Source organism: Dromaius novaehollandiae, chromosome 5 (assembly GCF_036370855.1).
Source record: "Dromaius novaehollandiae isolate bDroNov1 chromosome 5, bDroNov1.hap1, whole genome shotgun sequence".
Lineage (NCBI taxonomy): Eukaryota > Metazoa > Chordata > Aves > Casuariiformes > Dromaiidae > Dromaius > Dromaius novaehollandiae.
In genome coordinates, this window is record NC_088102.1 from 4,368,450 (window position 1) to 4,389,890 (window position 21,441).

At 40.9% G+C, this 21,441-nt stretch overlaps 1 protein-coding gene across 1 annotated transcript; it reads left to right on the top strand.

Annotated features, from left to right (window-relative positions):
* Positions 1–1,512: 1,512 nt before the first annotated feature.
* Positions 1,513–21,115, top strand: STYX (serine/threonine/tyrosine interacting protein). Its single transcript, XM_064511838.1, has 11 exons — positions 1,513–1,792; positions 12,650–12,682; positions 13,641–13,694; positions 14,827–14,924; positions 15,665–15,725; positions 17,371–17,407; positions 17,922–17,961; positions 18,043–18,093; positions 18,708–18,780; positions 19,770–19,863; positions 20,608–21,115. Exons 1-11 carry the CDS (start codon positions 1,736–1,738, stop codon positions 20,679–20,681), a joined length of 672 nt encoding a protein of 223 aa, XP_064367908.1. The 5' UTR covers positions 1,513–1,735; the 3' UTR covers positions 20,682–21,115.
* Positions 21,116–21,441: the final 326 nt, after the last annotated feature.

Genomic DNA, 21,441 nt, shown 5'->3' on the forward strand with positions numbered 1-21,441 from the left:
TTTGGTATCTGTTTATATAAGCTGATGGCTGTTGTGGATTCTCTTTTTTTCTGACTAGTATGAAAATTTCCTATCACTGTGTATGAGTGTTACTCACACGTTGAGTATAAGATGCAAATTTCATTTTTAGTCTTCCATAAAGCACTTCTGAGTGCAGCTCATGTAGGGCTGCTGCATCTGGGTGCTACTGCTCGTGTGCTTGGAAACAATTAGAAAATTCAGAAAAAGTCAGTAAAGTGATATAAAAATTGAGCTGAACTTACTACAATGCTTTGGAGAAGGGTGAAAGATCCCACAACTGTTTATTGATACACTGGAATTGGTTATAACTCATTTCTGAAGTTTAAATAATAAATAATGTTACAAACACCATCCTTATTCCTATTTTGGAGGCCAGCTAGAGGTATGAACCACTTTTTACTGTTTTACTATTTACTTAGTACTCTCTAGGAGGAGATGAGCAAAACGTTTGGGTAGTTTGGGAGTAATGTCTTCAGAGGCCAGGGGAGCACAGGGTCTGGCTGTGCTGGGTAACGTCGAAAAGCAGAGAAACGGGTTCCTGCCCAAGAACATCCGTGACTGTAGTGAGGGGAGATTTGGTAAGCATAGGTAAGGACAGCTAGAGAGCCCGAAAACTGCAGTGACCCCGCTGCCTGGCAAGATAGGCTGTCCACATGCCTGTAAAGTGGTTTTTCTGTTTGATGTTCGTTTTTTCATTGCGAATTAGGTCAGAGTTTGTGTGCAAGGAGGTGATGAGCTCGTTAATATTTACAGAGTGAGCACTAGTTAGGGAATGGGCCCGTTTTCAGGGTCTGCTGAAATTTGACTAGGCGGAGGCAGACACCATCTTTGTGATGGCACCTGGGCAACGGCGGATGGAACAGTAACTGGTCACAAAAAACGTGAATGGTTTGCCAAGTGAGGAGAAAGAGGCTAAAAAAACTGTGGCCTTGCTAATTTGCGAGCAGCATTTGGTACAGGCCAAGTGTGTGTGACGAGCTGGCCTCAGAGCGGAGGGCTCGCGCCGGAGGGCTGCGAGCCTCCCTGAGCTGAGCTTTTGAGAGGATTTCTGGGCAAAAAGAGCCGTGATGGTGCCTGGCCCCGGCCTGAGGGGAGCCCCCCCCCGAACCCCCTCAGCGGCCGGGTGGGGGGGGGGGCGCGACAGCAGCAAAACGGGCTTCTTAAAAAAAGAACTGCACGGTTTAATTTAGACCCTGACGACGGAATTAATGAATTCAGACGATTAATGACCCCTCCCGAGCTTTCGCCCGGAAACGAGCTGGGGGACGGCGCGCTGCGGGCGGCGCCGCCGGGGCACAACGCGCCTCGCCACAGCAGGGAGCGCGGCGACCGTTAGCGCCGGGCGCGCGCTCGCGCGGCCTGGCCCCGCGCCGGGCGCGCGGCCCCGCCCCCCGGGCCGTTGGCGGCACCGCCCCCGCGCTCGGCGGCCGTTGGGGCGGGGCGGTTGGGGCGGGGCGGAGGCGCCGCCGCCGCCGCCGCTGGAGCGGAGCCCGGGGGCGGGCGGGGAGCAGCGGGAGGAGGAGGAGGAGGAGGAGGAGGAGGAGGAGGGAAGAGGCAGCAGCAGCAGCAGCAGCATGGCGGCCGGGCGCGAGCGGCTGAGCGCGCCGCCGCCTCCGCCGCCTCCTCCCGCCGCCGCTCCCGAGCCGGAGCCCGCGGGCCCGCTGCCCAAATAGCCGCGCTGCCCGGCACTGCCCCGCCCGGAGAGCGCCCGGCCATGGAGCTCGCCAAGCCGGCCTTCCCCGCGCTGCCGCAGGCCAAAGAGGACTCGGAGGTGAGCGGCCGCCAGGCGGGCAGCGGCTGCGGGGCGGCTCGGCCGCCGCGGAGCGGAGCGCGGCGAGAGGAGGGAGGCGGCGAACCGCCTGCCCGGAGCCTCCCGCGGCGCCGGCCTCGTGCGCGGCGGCCCCGCGTGGCTCGGCTCGGCTCGGCTCGGCTCGGTTCGCGCTGGCCCCGGGGCCGTTGCCCCCCCCCCCCCCGGGCCCGGCTGCCGCCCCCCGCTATTGGGGGGGGTCCCTGCTGACACCCCTCGCTGGGGGGTTCCCCCCCCCCGTGGGTCGTTTCCCGCCCCACCGGCCCTCCCTGCTCTCCCCTGCTTGCCGTGGGGCGGCCGCCCCCCGCCACTGCCCCTCGATCTCCCCTTCCCGGCCGCCTCCGGCCTTGCCCGGCGCCTGCCTGCCCGCCTCCCCCGGAGCCCCGCGGCTCGCCCTGCCCGCCCGCAGCGCCGCGGGCCCCTGCTGAGGCTCGCTGCCCCTCGCGTCTCCCCCGCTGCGCCTCGGGGGAACGTGGCCTTCCTGCCCGCCCCGGCGCGGTCGCCGGTGGGATCCCCACCCGCTGCCGGCTCCGCGCTTGCCCCTTTCTGTCCGCGCACGACGGCGGCGAGCTGCTAGCTCGGCTGTTAGAAACTCCAGTGAGTACCTGCACGTCCCCTCCACACAGATGGTGTCTGGGACTCTTGGATACTCGGGAAACAATTTGGCGCTGTGGTGAGTCTGCCGGGGAAGCGTTCTCACCCCGCTCGGGAGCCAGGGCTGCGCTGCCGGCTGGGACGGGTGGCAATGTCTGCGGAGACGAGACCTGTGCGGTGTCAGGGGAGTCGGGTCGCTCGGGTGTCCGGTTTCTCAGCTTGGCTCGGCTCCTCCGTCCTGACCCTGGATACCGGTAGCGTGTTTTCGTGTGTCACAAGCAGCCGTGAGCGCGCTGCTTTGACCGTGTCAGATACCTAACGCGAAATGTCACCGTGTTCCTGGGGGAAGTTGAGAGTATCTGAGCCCTTTGGAGTTCTAGGAATTGTTGCGTATTTCATAAATATCAGCATTTAACTCAGTTTTGACGGAATTACTATTGAATGCTTTCATTACAGTAAAGTACCAGAAAGTCATTACTTCTTTATTTTTGTTTACTTTTGTTGATTTAATATCCTCCTCACTTCAGGACTTCAAGGATATTTACACATAGTCTTCGTTGTTCTCAAGAAGTTATAATCAGTTTGTGTTTGAACATAAATTAGAAGCCTGACAAGCTGGTACATAATATTTGTTTGCTTTTTAAATATCCTGTTCTTTCTGGAGAACCCAATTACATTGTCTGCAGTTACTTCTGAAAATGGTTAACCGAATTAGGCTGGATGGCTTTTCAAACCTGTTTATAACCAGAATAGATTAAAAGGAGTGTGCAGTTAAAATAGTTTTAAAAACAGAGTCACTGCCAATCTTACAAGGCTTGATTGATTAAAACTGAAATTATAATACAGTGTCCTTCAAGGAGTGGATTTCGGTTTTTACTTTTTTCATGCTACTTATATCGATAATACAATATTATATAATGTTAGGACTGTAAATGCTACAAGAACATAGTGGAGACTTTCAAGAAATATATTTAAAAACTCTAAGTTAATTTTTTCATCACCTTAAATTTCTGTCTGGCTTAGTCTGAATACTTTATAATTGCAGTATTTTGGGGGAAGCAGAGAACTTGCAACCAGCATGCAAATGTCAGAGTTCTTGTAGAGCTTGCTTATTAAACATAGGTTAAGAAACTTCAGCCTAAGAGTTATTCCATACTAAGTCCAATGCTTAAACAGATGCTTTGGAAAAGCGAGGTAAGGAAACTAAAATCTTTCTGTCTCCAAAATGTAGTTATTCAGGGAAAGCTGGAAGATCATCCTTTGTGTGTTGTCATGAGGGGGCTCTTTAGTGAGTACTCTCTAATATACTGTCTAATACTGTCTTGGTAGATCTGATTTCAAAGTATTGCTATATTTAAAAAGGGGAGGTGGAGAGAAAATTGGGGGAATTGTGTGCCCATTTCACTTTTTGATGTAGGCTGCTCAAGAATAAGCACAAATTCATGGTTAGTTTAAGACAATCTAATTGCCCTCCCCACAACTCTTTCCTGGGCTGACATTAGCAACCATGTGACAGCTGAAATTATGGGGAAAGGAGGGGGGGAAAAAAAAAGCCAGATCGGTGAGCTGCTCTGGCTGTCTGCACAACTTCATACTGTGGCACAAGGAAAAGTAAGAGTGGGCAAGGCTATTTGTTGGGTGTGACAGTACAGTCTGCAGTTAGATTGGCTTAAGCAGGCTGCAGAAACATACTGTAGATACAGGGGTAAGTTTTTCTGGTCTGTAGGCTGTTCTCAATGTCTGCATTCCTAAACAGCATTAAAAATTGCTGGACTCTTCAGCTGCTGGCCTTGATTAAAGATACCTTTTGGAGCTTGGGGGACTGTTAAGAAACACAGGTGAAATGTACTTGCTGGAGAGAGTTGTGCATACCTTGTTCTTATTCCTAATCTCAGGAATTGATGGACTAGAAGCTCTTCTGAGCACTTTCAGTGACGTGGATCACTTTTAAATATACACAAACTATAGAAAAAAATTAAAGATCGTTTGGGTGGTGCAGCCATGTTTGCTATGGGTCACGCACAGACAGACGTTCTGCAAGCGTCTGCTGCACATCCACACAAGCATGTGTCAGTGCTGGCTTGTAGTACTTCCTCTAATCCCTTCTCATGTGCTGACTGCAGCCTTGGTAAACTGCTCAGTTTTGCAACATGAGCTAATGAAGTCTAGGAGAAACCAGCTTCTGTCTCGCCTTTGCAAGTCTGTAGCGATTAAAAGTTGAACTGCTTTTTGCAGCTCCTTGTGCCATTTGGATTTTTCTACTCCTACTGTTTGGACACTCAAAATATAACTCATGGTTCTTGCAAAGCTTTTCTGATAGATGCTTTGAATGTCTGTAAGTGTGGTTGTATTACAGGCTGGTGATAGTATGTCAAAGCCTTATGAACAATATTGATTGTACATGCTATGGAAGCCATTTCTAATCTTGGATTTATGTGCTCTTATCAAAACTGACAGATTTTCCAAGATGTGGTCTCAAACTTTATTACAAACTTCAGAAATGCCAGGACTTTTTCCTCATGTAAAAATGTATGCCTCAAGACTCTTCCTCTTTAAAAGAGGGTCAAGTAGATAAATGTTAGTGCGTACCAGCATGTTAATACTGAGGCATCATAGTGCTTTTGGAAAGGTGATGATTAAGGACTGGAATAACTTAAGGAATTCAATGGCAATTTATTTTCTCTTGAAATGTTTAATTAAAAAAAAAAGATAGTGGTAGGATATATGTAATGGGAGCACAGCAATAATTACCAGTTCAATTACTTGCTAAAACATTTTAAATAGAAGAAAACAACTTCACACTCCAAAGCTGGTGCTTTACATTTTCTAGTTACTGTAAGATTAAAAATGGATTTAGGACATATTTGCGTGCGAGTGGGCTGAGTAAACTAGCATTCATGATCTATTTGGAACTTTATAGGGCTCTTGGTGGTTTTTGTAATAGAATTATCAGCTTATTGACTAAGTAGTCATATTTCCTTTTTATTATGCATGTAAACATTGAGGTCACTTTCTTTAGCACATGGTTTTTAAAGCAATGTTCATTTCTTGTCAGTTATATTTAGTCTAAAAGACTAACTTACTTTTGAGTGCTTTTTTTAACTAGCTGCAATAGTGCTATCCGTCTAAGGTGGAACCAATTTCTTAAGCTTTTTCACTCTTACTTTTGATACGAAACACAAATAATCCTCTTAACAAAAATAAAGGGATTCCTCTTGTCTAATGACTCTTTAAAGTAAGTAGGAGGCCTGTATTATAATATATGTTCTATCTCCCCACAGAAGCACAGAGCAAAAGAAATTTAAAACAACTGCTGCATCATGCTGGGAAGATGTAAATCAGTTGACAGATTTTGATCCAAACTCTGTGGGATAGTTTCAGAATCCTTTGCATATATCAAAAGGAGTGCACTGCGGCAGCTGAGGGAGAGTAGTCTTTTCAGGAGCAATTAACTTATGCCTTGCATTCACGAGAAGGCTGTGGAGGGGAAGGGGAGTTTGCCCAGACATGAAGGCTGCTCACAACTGGAACAGTTTGTAGAATTGGGAACTGAAAGCACAGATTTATTCTGAACAGGGATTGTAAAAAGGACTTTGAGGTTCCTTGCCTGTCTCAGTATAGTCCAACTCACCAGGCTGTAGTTAGAAAAAGCATGAAAAAAGGCATTTTTGTACCATTTTAAACAATTCCAACAGTAATTTGAATACCATTTTTCCTCTCTCTGTTATCAGTATAATTTGTTCATCATACTCATTCTACAAATTCTTCATAAAAAGTGAATCAGCAAGGCCTTCTCCTACAATGGATAGGATAGCTATGGGGTGAATGTTCAGAAGAGTCTCAGCTTCTCTGCAAGTCACCCATGTAAAACAGTGCTGAAAATCTAGCAGTCCTGCCACTTGGCTGCGTGCTTAACATAAGCTGAAGAATTCTGCCATCCCTACTTTATCGTTCTTTAATGAAAACCTGTACTGATGATCGTGTGTGTTAAAACTCGTATTTAACAAGCTGGTAGAAGTATATTTTGGACCAAAGTTACAGGATGGGACATACAGGAAACAAATGCATCTTATCTACATTATGTTTCTACTTTCATTTAGTCTACCTCTTTTCCTTTTCCTTTTTTTTTTGTGTGTGTGTGTGCCTGGTGTTCCTCTTTGCCAAAATAACCTTTATTTTCCTGATTGTACACTTCTTCCTTCCTCTGTGTGCTCTGTCATGCCCACCTGCTATTGTTCTTTTTTCCACCTTCCTGCTTTTGTATTTCTTTGTTTTTTCAAAGGCAGAAATGTTTCTGTGATAAGGACTTCCCACTGGACAAGTACACTTCAAAAATACACAGAAAATGCATTGCTAAACGCTGCTTCCTAGCCTATGTATGCCATTGTAGAGGCTGTCTGACTTGACATTTACAGCAGAACCCATCTCATAGCTGGCTTTGCCAAAAGAAATAGCTTTACCCGTCCTGCCACCCATACAGTGCTGCCGCTGTGTTTGTACTGGTGCTTGTCCGACCCCGCGGTGAGCTGGCACGGGGAGCCGACTTGGTAGACAACCACCTAAGCCAAAGAAAGCTGTTAGTTTTTGACAATTACAGTTTTCTGCGCTTGATGACCATAGGGTTAGACAGCTGCCAGGGAAGCATAAATGTGTGAGTGGGACTTTGTCCTTTAACCAGCCAGTATTTTGGGTCAGCAGTAATGACAAAGCCCATCCTAATGCTCTTTTAGTATAGCACGCTCATCCTTAATGGCATGCCCACATCTCAAATGAAAATGACTTCTGTGAATAAAAAGTGTGGTTTTAATTGTTCATATAGCTGCACTAGGACTTCTACCTGAAAAGAAAATTAGTGTGTTTTTTTTTCTTTGACACTTATAGCTGGTGTAACTGTACCTAGGAACGTGAAGCATGACTGAAACTGAAGATGCAGCCTTGCATTTCGATCATGTTTGTGGCTTATTTTGAGTCCCTTAAGGCAGCACACGTAACAGTGATAGATATGACAGGTTTCAGTAATATTCACTTTTTTTGAATAAGTTTTTAGGCCTTCATTTAACTTACTGTCTTATTTAAAGATTGAAAATTAATTTATTGTTTTACTACTTTGACATTTCATGATTTCTTTTGACAGTTTTAATTTTATTACACTTTACAAAGCCCATTGCTGTAACTGGATTAATTTTTGTACAGGTTTTTAATGAACTGCTGCATGGCCTCACTGTAACTAGCTAGACTGAGAAGAGTTGAAGAAGAAGGGGGCTCTAGGTGGGAAGGGGTAAAAGAACAAACCTCAACCTTGAAGAGCTGTCTTGAGCCTGTAAAGCTGTCAAGAGTAGTCTTAGAAGAAAGTGAAATACAAGACCCAGGGGAGAGTTAGTGCATTTGTATGTTATCAACCCTCCGTCACCAAATTAGGCTTTCCCTCCTGACATCGAAGTAGCTAATAGAACTCTACTTTTTAAATATAGTACTTCGGATAAGGTATTCTGGATAGTGACATTAAAATCTTGGAATTCAAAAAGCTAAGGATGCATCAGCATTTGTACTAGGAGTTGGAGAGGCTGTGAATTTAGATCTCGGATAAAGCAGAATGAAATTAAAAATGAATTATTGCTGCACTGAGGAAGCAGCTGTGAAGTAGCTTTTGGTAGTACAGTATAGATGGAAACAGATTTTTTCCCGGTTTGTTGGACTGTATGAGGGGAGAGCTTTTTCCAAGTGGCTTGTCTAAAATCCTTTCAAAAACAAGATGTGATTGTATTTCATAGTGTAGATTTGACTTAAAACTTCTTGGAATTAAGCATAAAGCTTGGTGTGTCAGGATGACCATCTAGTTATGAGGTCAGGACCCATCCATGTTCTAAGTTATAGCCTGCCAAGGAAAATGGTAGTAATGTTGACAGTTAATATAATTGCTCTCTCTGACTCTTCTGATGTAATACTATGTAGCTATAACTTTATTTTCCTTCACAGAGCAGTAGGAAGTTACAGACAGGAGATCAGTCAGAGCAGATAAAGGAGTTGAAGCAGGTCAGTGGAATGGGTGGCTATCATTGCCGTAAGAGTTGTTTAGAGCTTTAATTTTTACAACTGGTGAAGGAATGCTGTTCCAGGCTTGGGACATAGGCTGAGAGTTTTATAGCTTATGTAAATATTCCACTAGACATGGAAAAAATTTAGGCCTGAGAATTCTAACAGCCCTAGATTTTTATTTGAGGTACATGATGAACTATTAATCATGCAGAAGTCTTACTGTGATGGATTAGGCTGAGAAGAGGAGTCTGTAGAGAGAGGTAGGTGATGCCATTAATCAATCACAGAAGAGCTGTCTTAGTACTGGAAAAGGGTCAGAATCCTGGAGTGGTCAAGAAGGCTTTGCTGGGAGTTGCGCAGAGCTTTTCAAAAGCAAATCAGTAATGATCTTGAATAGCTGGGAAGGAGTCATTGCAGAGCATGATTGATGTCCAGTGATGCGGAGGAGACAGGAGGCAACAACTAAGTCTAGAAAGGATACATATTGATGTTGAATTGTCCTTCCAACTTAAATTGCTGATTTGACTTATTTTACTAGGTTTTTTTCCCAGTACTTTTGAAAGCTTCTTCTTTCATCTAGGGTAGCTTGTGGCTTGCAAGCTTTATTAATAAGGCTGTGGGAGTTTAGCCATAATAATGAAGGTACATTGCTGTGGATTTCCTCTCAACTAAAGCTGAGCTTCAGCAAAGACTGATCGGGATACACATTGTGTAAGTGAAAACCAAGTGGGTCTTTAAACCTGAACTGTCAGTTACGAACCAGCAAAGGGATGTCACATGTGTGTCCACTTGACCGTGTACCATCTAGTGAAGACATGTAGATTGCAAAAGGTAGAGTGGGGTGCTGTGTTTGAAACCATGGTCTTTGCTTACTTGCAGATCTTGGGCATAGACAAACCTCAATATTGGGGCTGTGAAAAACAAATTAAAAAAGTTCATGGTATGGAAGTCCTAGCCAAGGTCACTTTTTTGGAATTAGTCCAAATGAACATGCTTATCTACATGTCAGTGTAGAATGTCTAGTGTAGATTTTTGCTATTATACTGTTCTTCACTAGAAAACAGGTGCAGCCATGGCAAAATGTAAACAAAATAACCATAACTGTGGGCAAAGTGACTCTTGTTGATGATGTACTTGTAGTTTGGATACTGTAGTGTTGGATATTATCTTTGTAGTGTAGAAAAGATCTCAGAACTTGCGGTAGCCTATTGTACCTTGGTATCTTCAGTTTGTTTCACCTCGAGCTTAACTGTAGGTGAGGAATAGAGGGCTTTGAAACACACTTTATTGTCTTTTCTCATTGTAATCACTCGATATAGAGACAGTAGTTGAAATGCCTACGTCGTCCCTGGCATTTATTTCGCGTGAACAAAACAGCAGATACATGTTGTGAACACACTTAGCAAAATAGCTGAGGTATCTTTTAAACTTCTCCATTAATGAATCCCAGTGTAATTTGAGAAAATCTGTCAGAGGTTAGTGGTTTCTCTTTAAAGGGTTTTTTTTTTTTTGTGTTCTCTCTCTTTGCTTTTATGTTTTATGACTGTTGGAGATTACTTCTTCCAGTGAATTATCACTTAGCTCGGTAGATAGCACCTTTGAAATACTTTTCAGTGAGTAGTGCCATTACTGTACCCAGCTCTAATGTCATCACTTGTTTTCTTAGCAAAATTCCCGTATTTGGTCTGATAAAAGGTGAAACTTTCTGTCATTATTTGGTTGCTGGGTGCTTCAGACAGTGTAGAAAACATGGTTGATGGATGCATTCCTTAAAATGAGACCTCTGCTTGAGTTCAAGCTATGTTAATGGCTTTTTTTTCCCACATGATTTTGCATAACATTTGAATAAAATTGCATTATTAGTTTTAAAAGCTGTGAAGGGCTGTCAGGAGATCACCAGAATCATTCTTTCATCGGTTTGTGTGCTTGCATGAAGAAAACATTTAATCTGAGACATCATCTCAGGTATGTTTTGCAGAGTAAATCCCTTTGGAGACTGTACCTTTTAGCTTCTTGGAGAACATTGAAGACTAATGTCTGGAGCTAATATTGACCTTTATTCTTAATCAGAACAACTGTGGCATCTGTTTTTTTTTTTTTTTGGTTTGGTTTTCCTTTGGACTGTGTACTTACCTTGCACAGCTTACAGCTGTTGTGAGTAACCCAATTTCCTGCTTATAATGCTTTGAAAAGAGTATTTCTAATGTATTGTTAAGTCCCCTTGACCACAGCACCGATGAATTTGTGTGTTTTCATTAAGTTCCAGATTAAGACTCTGTAAATTCTACAAGTATATAAATAGAGTAATAAACCTACTTAAGCACTTGTGTACTTCTGGAGTATAGCTTAAGCTTTTCTGCGTTTCTTCCTTGTAATATCATTTTTATATTTGGACAAAACTAGGATTTTCTTGCCTTTTGTGGAGTAAATTGTATTTTTGTATAAATAGAGGGACAACATGATTAAGCTAAAACAAATCTTAGGTTGACCTTCAAAGCATGCTGTTCCTTAAGTATCGTCCTATTGTCACAGGGTTTTTACCATCTATTACCAATAACTTTTGATTATTGCAGTTGGAGCCTGCACAAGTAACTTAGTTACCTCTCAGTGTGTTTAACAGAGACCATTTAAGTGGATTTTATTTCCCTGTTTGTGCTACTTTTTCCATACTATTCAAAGAATAGTTTTGAATGGCTTAATGTTTGTTTGCTGTCTCAGAAATGCTGTCCCAGATTCAATTCAAGTGGTTTCCAGAGTAACTTTCCTGATACTAAAATCCTTCTGAATTCCCCTACCGAGAGCCAGTCAAAACTTGCTGCGTACCTGTGTGTGTTTGCGCCTGGGGGAAGCAGTGGATATCTTTTCGTGCACCTACGTAAAAAGGGGGTTCATGTGACATCGATACTCCGAGTAGGGCCACAGGTGCTCAGACTGACAGTGCTGAAGTCTGAACCTGGATCTTTCCTGGTGTAACTCTGGCCTCACTTCGGAGGTGGAATATTTAGAGTTTAACTTTCTCATAGCTGTGAGGAGATGGGAACGTCAGCAAGAGTAACATAAGGCAAAGCTTGTGTGTGTCATTGGAGGAACAATCAACAAAGTTATGTAAATAAATGAGCTATATGCATGCAGCCTGTTTAATTTGGTATGTTTGACTATTTCAGCTTTTTTTCTTCAAGCTGGTAACTGTGATCTCAGATAAAACTCCTTCGTATGTGAGGGTCAAAGAATGAATAAGAGCCTGTTAATAGAGGATAGTGGGAGTTGTAAAGAAGGGAGGACAGGAATAGCATCTGCCTAAAGATTTTTCGGTTTAGCTTTGGCAGCTCTGTAAAATGGAGCAAGGGATGAAAACACTGGTCCTGGCATTTATTCTGGACTGTCTTGATAAATTGAGTGGATGGTAATAAAGAGTTAGCTGAAAAGCGGCATTTTCTGAGTGGTGGACCCTCAAACTTGTGGTCTCGTGGAAGCGTGTGATATGCTAGCCGTAAATTAACTGACAAGGGATATTATGTCCTTGTGACTGGAAACAAGTGTACACATTTACTGTACAAGGATCCTTCCAAATGTAATTGTCAAAGATGCAGAAAAGTGGCAATATGAATTTTGTGGCTTGTCCTGAAATTAAATTGATATTGTGTTAATATATAACTTAAATTTCTAGATCTTTTAAAGCTAACTCCTGACTATTCAAGATAAAATTAGTTTGAATATATGAAGTGAGATAGTGTGGATTTTAGGGGAGTTACTTGCTATGCTTGCTATCTTGCAGCTGTCTTTTTGATTACACTCAAAAGTAATTTTTTGCCTCCATGGCTAATATAGAATGTTTTACTTTCCTCTTTTTATTTTTCTCTGGAGGAAAGTTTCTAAGCATAAAGCTAATATGTGAATTTACAACGCACTGGCTATTCTGCACAAGCTTCCTCACTGATGCTCAAAGTACTTCAGGTTTTTTGCACGTTGGCTTTCAAAATAGACTAAGCTGCCTTGCACTTCAGTGTTACCTATATCTATGTGGAGAGTTCATAATAAGCATAAGCAATGTGCCTGTTAAATAGTAAGGTAGCTTGTACAATCTACAGAAAATGGATTTTTGTATAGAACAGGCACATGTGGATCTTTCTCTGGATTTGACTTTCTGTGTGTGTGTGCATATATATTTACTTATTTTTATTTTATTTTAAGGATTGGACCTACCCCATGAGGAGAGAGATGCAGGTATGGCACACTTCAGTTTTTTCATTTGAGCAAAAAATCTAGTGGTGCATTCAGCAAGAAAAATAAACTGCCCTGCAAAAGAGCTGGTATCAAAATCAGACTTTAGATGTAAAGTATCAGGCATCGCTGTGGAAGAGATATGATTCTCCAAAGGAGGAAAGATAGGAGTTTAATCACTCTCAAACATGCCTCACATATGGATGAGTGCAGTTCCAGTGATAGCAGCTTTACGCTGATCCCCTGCAGTTCATCGGGAACTCTGTAGAGCAAGGCATTTTAGTGGGGAGAGGGTTGCCAGTTAGAACGAAGGCACGCTTGGGTCTCTGTTGTGCAAGTACAAAATAAAAAGAGCATTTGGTGAGTCTTGTCCTTTTCCCTCGGAATCGCCCAAATGTATTATTTTGTCTTCATGAATGTTCTTAAGAGGTGGTCGCTAAAATATGTTGGAGCTTTGCTTTTTGACTTAAATTTTGTTAGGTGTTCTCAAGTAGGAGGCCTGAACAACTAAAACTTTCACATCATGTCAGCTAAATTTTTGCTCAGGATAAGTTCTTTAGATGTATCTGACTTTAATGATGGGGAGACAACTGGTTAAAAATGAATATTTTTCTACTAGTAGTGTAAAGCTAGCAGACTTACTGTGTGTGTATCAGGTAACGAGTTCCCTTGAAGCCCGCATTTGACCTGAGGCTGAGTAAGGTTTGGCAATCTAACCTGAACTTAATCCAAATAAAGGACTTAATTTCTATTCCAAATAAGATCCCCTACACAAAGATCATGTTTCTTTTATTCTGCCAAACTGATTTTCCCTTACCCTGTTATAAATGACACTTGATATCATGTCTCTCACTAACATGTAAATTACTTGTTTCCATGGCCATAGTTTGGGTTGAATGCAATGTATTATTTTAAATAATTTTGAGTTGGTATTAAATGTCTGTTTTTTTCCATGCTCTAGGAAATTTTACCTGGGTTATTTTTAGGCCCATATTCTTCAGCTATGAAAAGCAAGGTATGACTTTTTTCAGAATAGTCTCTCATAAGGAGACTTTGCTGTGGTGATCTGTTACTGTGGGAATATGTTCAAATGTATGCATGTATCTCTATACCTGTAATTTATTCACAGCAATTAATACAATCCTTTAGCATTTTTCATGTTCCATTTCAATCAAGGTAATATATTATGCATTTATGTGATGGGTCCTTTAGCCTGAAGGATAATCTGACTGGGCCAGGTGTCTATGCCTCCCTCTTCCCAGAGTGGGTCTGAACTACCCCGTCCCTCAATTGTATGTTGGGTATGTTGACCCTTAAGACTGGTTTTATTAACAATCATGCAAGCTAGAGAGTTATTTTAGGAAAAAATAAAAAAGAACCTTGATTGTCATGTGGCTTAAGAAGATAGACACACACCTGTGCGTGCATACTCTAGCTGGTCAGCCTTACCTTTTACTTGCAAACCAAAAAAAAAATTGCAGGTTTGAAGTGACTTTCTTTCTAATTGCAGTGAGCATTTATGCTCTGGAGTTTCTGTATTAAAATTCTGAATTTTATAGTTAAAGAATTTTTCTTAGAAAAAAGTAAACATCTGAGGTTTGAACATTACTGGTGCAGACAATCTGTTTCATTTACTAAAAGTGTTGCGAGGTAAGTCAAAGCTGGAAAGTTGCATCTGTGTAGTAAAATAAGGTAAATAGCAGTGCTTGACTTTATTATAGATGCAAAGGAAAAGGTTGTATATGCAAGTCTATGTCACAGTTTAAGTGCTCTGACCTTCAGTGGTCTGACTGCAGCAAGAATCCAATGCGAGCTGAAAATTACTACAACAAGCAGGAACTTGCAATTTCAGGAGAACTGAAATGTGGGCAGAGACAAACAAGCTTGCTAAATGTCGTCTTTGTTGCATGTTCTTTTTATCGTTGTTAGGAATGTTTCTTCTTGTAACTCCTAATGGTTGTGTTTTGTCTTTTTTGAAAGACAAAATAATTGTTCATGCTATGCTTTGAATATCAGAAAACTAGCCCTAATTTTCCTTGAGGACCTCATCTAATCCTATTGTATATTTAAGTATAGCTTTTCTTTTTATTACTCTGTAATTAAGTGGATTCTGTATTTAAACCTGACTTTTTTTTCTTTTTCCGCAGCTACCTATACTTCAGAAACATGGAATAACCCATGTAATATGCATACGGCAAAACATTGAAGCAAATTTTATTAAACCGAACTTCCAACAGTTATTTAGGTAAGAAATGAACATAACATTCAAAACTGTAAACAATGAACATTTTCCTTTTAAAAGTCTTGTTTGGTGTTAACAAGGTGTTTTTTTTTTTTTTTTTTTTTTGCTAGTGTTCTTCCCAAGTATTTTCATGTCAAAATTGTCAAATTGTTTTAAAAAAAAAAAGATATTGAAAAGACTCTTGAATCCAAACCATCAAGTATGTTCATCCTGCTAAATTCTGGACACGAACAAGTCCACAAATGAGAAATATCCATTATTTTACAGTAGTCGTCTTCACTCATTAAATTTAGTTCTGAGTACAGTCTGTGCTGTTAATAGTTAAAAGCACCTGGCACTAACTTGATCAGAAAATGTGTACCTCTGAAAAAGCTGCCAGAAAGGCTGCAGAAAAGAATATTGGCCCTTATTTACATATTGGTGTTGAGGATGTGAGTATATAATATATTACTTTCAAACACAGGTGAGTGCTGTAGCATAGCACTGCTGGATTTCTTCTGGGTTTTTGTTAGGGGTATTGGAGAATACCCTCACTTACTTCCTCACTTACTTGTCTTTATCACAGCTCAGGAGGTGGCTGGCTTGTGGTAGTTGTGGAGCTCAGACTGGAAAGTGAAGCCATGTGGGCAGTGTTGACTTCCTTATTCAGGCTTGACTACTGTAGCAGGGCTGAGTCATCCGCACATGTAGATGTGGTGGCAACATTCAGTGTTGTGTACTCACAGTAATTGTTTTCGTTGCAGGTATTTAGTCTTGGATATTGCAGATAATCCAGTGGAAAATATAATACGATTTTTCCCTATGGTAAGTATTTGTGTATTAATATGAACAGATTGGGACTGAAGTTGTCCAGTAAGATTTTTCTGAATTGACAGATAGGAAGTTTCAAATCTGGGATGCCCAAGCTGAGGCACCTTAGGAGTTGTCAGCCCTGCTGTACGCCTGCTAAGTAACAGGGCGGATTATCTCGACTCTGCCTCACTTCTTATGCTTACAGAAAAGAGTTACAAATTGTCTGAGAGCGCAGTGTCATGTTATTTTTTCTCTCTCTTTTTCTTAATTTCTGAGCACTCAGTATTTTCTGTTTTTAAAAAAAAGGTCATGGGAGAATGCCAGTTATTTTGGAACCCCTTGGCCTGTAGGACACTTTATTTTCCCTTCCCCCAATGGAAAATGGAAACTAGTTGATGGAATTTAAGTTTTACAGCATCTGGAAGCATGTGTTTACTGTAGAGGACTTAAAGTTATTTTAACTTAAATAGTACCCATTACATACTGAAATTTGGAAATGGAATAAGCCCTTAGTTTTGAGCTATGATTTTGTACCCTTATTTTAGGTTTGCAACAGAGCTCAAGCGTTTTGTTCCTTCACCCACCCAAAAAAGCCAAAAAACTCTTCTGACCTCGCTGTATATATCAGAGGTGATTGTATTTTAACTGAAGGGAAAGGCAAATCAGTTGATGAATTCATGCCTCTTCTGCTCCCTGAAGTATAACGCCTTTTGATTGAACAACATCCTTTGCAAGTCTTGTGGTTACTAACGTATTAGTAGCTCTGTGTTGGTGTATTTTTAAGAGCCCACTCTGAGTTTTCCCTACAAAAAAATTACCTAGCTTTTGCTTTTCCTCTGTTGATCAGCTGTTTCAACACTTTAGCTTAATTGTCTCTTCTATATGTGCTGCTCTGTTATGAGTTTTCTTCCATTTACTTGTATTGTTACGTCTGATGGTTGTCCTACCATCAGCATTAACTTTCTTACCAATGACTCCAGACGCTGAGTTTCATTTTTTTTTCTTACCTCTCTGACTACAAGAAGAGATTCTGTATTTCCAGCCACTTTTGTGTCTACCAAGACTCATCTGTGCTGTAATGTCTAGGTGTTTGAAAGAAGCAGCTGAAAACAGGCAAGATTCAGCAGGATTTGGTCCATCAATACCTGGCATTATTCCAGAGAGCTCACTTGATCATGTCTCATTTTATAGATTGATTAGACTTATTTCTATAACTGAAAATGTCCTTGGAGAACTTCTGGGAAGATTTAGGAAGACAGTTACCTGTGCTGCGGCCCGGACCGTATTGGTGTTGCTGCTCTTCACCCCTTCTCCTTGCCCCCCTCCCAAGCTGTTAGGCAAAGATGTTTGGAGGTTACTTTTATTATAGCGTCATAACTCATCATGTTAGGATTGTAAGTAACACAGCAGATTTTTTTGTGTTTTGGAAATTAAACACATCTGGGTTCACGCTACTTTTCCCTGACAATTTTATGGATAGTTAGAAGTACACAAGAAATCTAAATGTACAGTTGAAATGATGTCTAAGTCTGTAAAAACAAAGTGAGTTATTGCCACTTTGTATGGAGACTGTTATAAATTCTACCAAACTTAAATGCAAGTGGTAATAACATCTAGAATTTTGTGAAGCTGAGTCTTGTAATTTTTTTCTTTTTAGACTAAAGAATTTATTGATGGAAGTTTACAAAGTGGAGGTAAAATTGGATTTACTTTTTTTCCTTCATCTACTAATATAGTGTTGTTAGATCTTTAAAAATTTAGTGGTATGTATTAGATGTTCTTAAGTGTGAGATCTTCTTAAATTTGTGTGTTAATTTTGGTTGACTTGAACTATATTATACAAGTTGAGAGCAAAGTGTTCTTCTCTCCTTTTGCCTCAAACTAAATAACAAAAACCTTCGTCCATCTTTTTCACTTTAACTGATATGTGTGTGAGTTCTGCCCCTTCTCTAATGAAGGGACGTAAATCTGCATCAGGATTGTAGGAATACAGATTTTGTTGCTCAAAATCCTTAGAGGAGCAGGAATCTGTGCTTCTGTATCCCAGGGCAGTAATGGGCAGCATCTAGTTAGTAATCTAGAGTGAAGTATAAGACACAGCTATTATTCTTCAGAAAGTATCTTGATTTTGCATAGCTGTTCGTAAGAGGGAGAAACTTCAAGATTTTTTTTTTCCAGCCTACACAAGTAGCTTTTTTTTCTCCTCAGGAAAAGTTCTTGTCCATGGAAATGCAGGGATTTCTAGAAGGTATGAAACTATGCTTTTTGCTTTTTCATTTTTGAAACCATGGGAATATATTTTTTTCTACTTTTTTCTGTTTCTTTTCAGTGCTGCCTTAGTTATTGCATACATAATGGAAACGTTTGGGGTGAAGTACAGGTAAGAAGAGAATGTGGACACTGCATGGTCATGTAGTTAACCATTTGTATGAAAGGGCTGAAGTAAGAGAACACTTAACAGATAAGAAGTCTGATCCATCTGTAGGTACTAGCTTCTAAATTTGAGTGGTTTAAGTAATTAATTTTGGAGAGAATGTAAATACTTCCATATTGTTGCATAAGCCAATTGTTACCTATTGAGATGGAGTGAACACTTCCTACAAGGCAGATTTTTCCATTTTTCTAGCTCAGGTTTGTTTGTACCCTTTCTTGAAGTAGGTGCCTGCTCCTAGTGGAAACAGGATGCTGGCCTAGATAGATTGATGCTTTGCTGTAAAACTGTGTATAGCAGAGGCCCCAAGAGGTTGTTGTAAGTAGTGTGTCGAAAACAGGCCAGCAAGCTGAGGATTGCAGGTGGGGATGGGCAGAGAGTATGTTACAACTACTAACTCCTGTTTTGCCCACACAGTTTGTTATACAGACCAGTTCCAGGGAGCTCTTAAAGGTTGTATATTTTCTAAGAACTGATAATCAGAAGAAAGACTCATGAAACCGTAGAGACTTGTCACAGTCTGTTCTCCACTAAAGTATTTTCTCTCTCCTTGTTTTCTTAAGGGATGCGTTTACTTATGTTCAAGAAAGAAGATTCTGTATTAATCCTAATGCTGGATTTGTCCATCAACTTCAGGTGACTATTTTTTTTCCTGGTCATAACTCAAAAGCCATTTGAATCATCTTGCTACGAAACAGCCATTTCTACTTAGGCTTAATGTATGTTGTAAAAAAAAAAAAAAAAAAAAAAAGCTTCAAATTTCAGAAGTTATGGTAGAGGTTAGGAGGAAGAAGCGTGGGTATTGTCACTCATTAGACTTGAGCTATAGAAAAGGAAATCCAGGAATGGAGGAGAAATGAAAATCCTGGTTTGTGCAGTGGCTAAGAGGCTCTGAAATAGTTCAGCTGGCAGGTAAGGAAACCTCAAAGTGGCTATTGTGTGCATCTGAGATGCTTCTTGGCAGTTGAATTCATAGATGATAAAATTCATAGGTCTGAAAAAGCAAAATGTCATGAAGTTGCTTTATCACCATATTTCACGAGTCTATTGGGTGAATGGTGGGGAAACTTGAGGATAGTGTGCTGAAACGGATTTGCAATGTCTCTAATACATTACTTAGTTGGCTGGTGGTGAGATGATTGGAATCTCCTGAGGTGTGTGGGTGTGGTGTGTGGGTGTTGGGCTTTTTTTTTTTATTTCCTTTTGAGGGAGTTTGTAGCTCTGAATGTGTGACATGTCGGTAGAATGCAGCTTCAAAACTGTGCGATTTATCCTTGTAACAAATCTCTGAAGTTGCTGTATTGAAACTATTTGGTTTGTTTTTACTGTTTGAATTGTCTGCAGGGAACAACAACGACTTCTCTAAACATTCTGACATAATTTTTTAATGAAAGTTTACTCTTCCTTTAAAGCCATTTCTTGTTAGCCTTTGTTTTCTTCTGCTCTGCCCTCCTGATACTTTGTTGTTCATGTCAGAATAGCAAAGAACCTACTTCTTTCAAATCTGTACTTTCCTGTAAGAGACCCTCTGATCTGCCCTAGTGAATTCTCTGAATTAGTCCTTTTTTCTCCTTACAAAATACTGTACCAAGCTAATAGCAATATTTATCATCAAACTTTTTCAGGAATATGAAGCCATCTATCTAGCAAAATTAACCATCCAGATGATGTCACCACTGCAGCTGGAGAGATCGCTCTCTGTTCCACCTGGTACTACAGGTAAGAAGCCACTTTTCTCTTGTGTGATACTACCTGTGTCCTTGAAAAAGGAAGTAGCTGAACCTGGTCTTATAAGATGATTTTTCTCACTCTAAGTGAAGCCCCAGTGGTAGCAGCAAATCTCAAAGTTTTGCCTAGGACATGGCTCTGGTTAGTGTACAAACTTTTCAAACTTCAGAGTGGATTACTTAAATGTTCGGTTCTCGCCCATGTGTACTTCCCTCTGCTGTTTTCTGCATTTCCATGGTATGCTGTAGAACGGCTGTCCCTCTTCCTGTCCTTCAAAAGTCTTGAGTTCTGTGCAGGAAGGTTTGTAAGGACAGCAATTATGAACACTGGCTGCTTAAAATTAAGGCAGTTGCTCTGAAAGAAGGTTCTTCTGTGTGCCTAAGCAAGTAGGAAGGGGATTACGGCATGTAGAAAATGTTACTGTGATCACTTGTAAAACAAGTGCACCAGTAGCAACCCCTACTAAAGGTGAGTGAAAATGGAGTCTGGGAGTGAAGGGGTCAGTAAAATAGGTAGGTACTAAGAAATTTCTTTTCCTTATGGAGAGGTGCAGGGGAGAAAGTGTGCTGTCAGCAACTGGCTGGGAAGAATCCTGGCCCAAGAGCTGCATGTTCTAAAAAGGCAGACTCCCTGGAAGAAGAGAGCAACAAAAGCTGCCCTGTAGTTCTACTCACAGCTGCTGCTTATTATAGCTGATATTTTAAGGTGTATTCTTCTTCCTTTTTCCTTTTGTAGGAAGTTTAAAGCGAATGCATGAGGAAGATGAAGAACTTGGAAACATGCAAGTGGCAGCAGCACAGAATGGATGATATCTGAGGACACCACCATTTGTATTGTCAGTTCCTGCCAAGAAAGGTGAAGAAAACTAGGGAAAAAGAACTAATAATGCAAAATGATGAACACACACACAGCTTCTTTTCAATTACATGTTGCTTTCAGATGTAAGTCTGCCTCTGCAACACACTAAGCAACATTTTTAAGATGTTGGACTTCTTGAATGAATAGATGGCACTGATTGTTTTACTCCTTTTTTACACTTTACAGTTTTATTCTAAACCAAGATTTTTGGACTTGCAAAGAGGTATTATTGCAATAATGCACTTTTCATACTTGAAATTTCTTTATTTGTATGATATAAAGTTATTACTTTAAACAAAATGCAAGCTGGGGGGATTTGTTTATAAAGTTATTTGTGTAATTTATAACAAGAGACTTTAGTAAAGAAAAAGTTTGCTAAAATTCACTTTGTTCTCAGTGTATATTATGACCATGCTCTTAGAAATGTGGCTTTACAAACTGCACTATGCACTACTGTTGACAGGTGTGCAACAGCAGTGCTCTGATTAGTATTAACTCTTTACCATGTTAGAAAACCTCATTATATACTGAATTATTTTGAGACTGACATTGAGGCCAGTTTAATAGAAAATACTGTTCTAGGAAGCTCTACCTCTTTTATGCAAATTAATTTACTTTGCCAGAGTACTGATTAATTACTTAATAAAATAGTCATGCACTAAATTAATACAGAAGGCAGCTCCCAATTTAACACACATTAGGACTGAAATC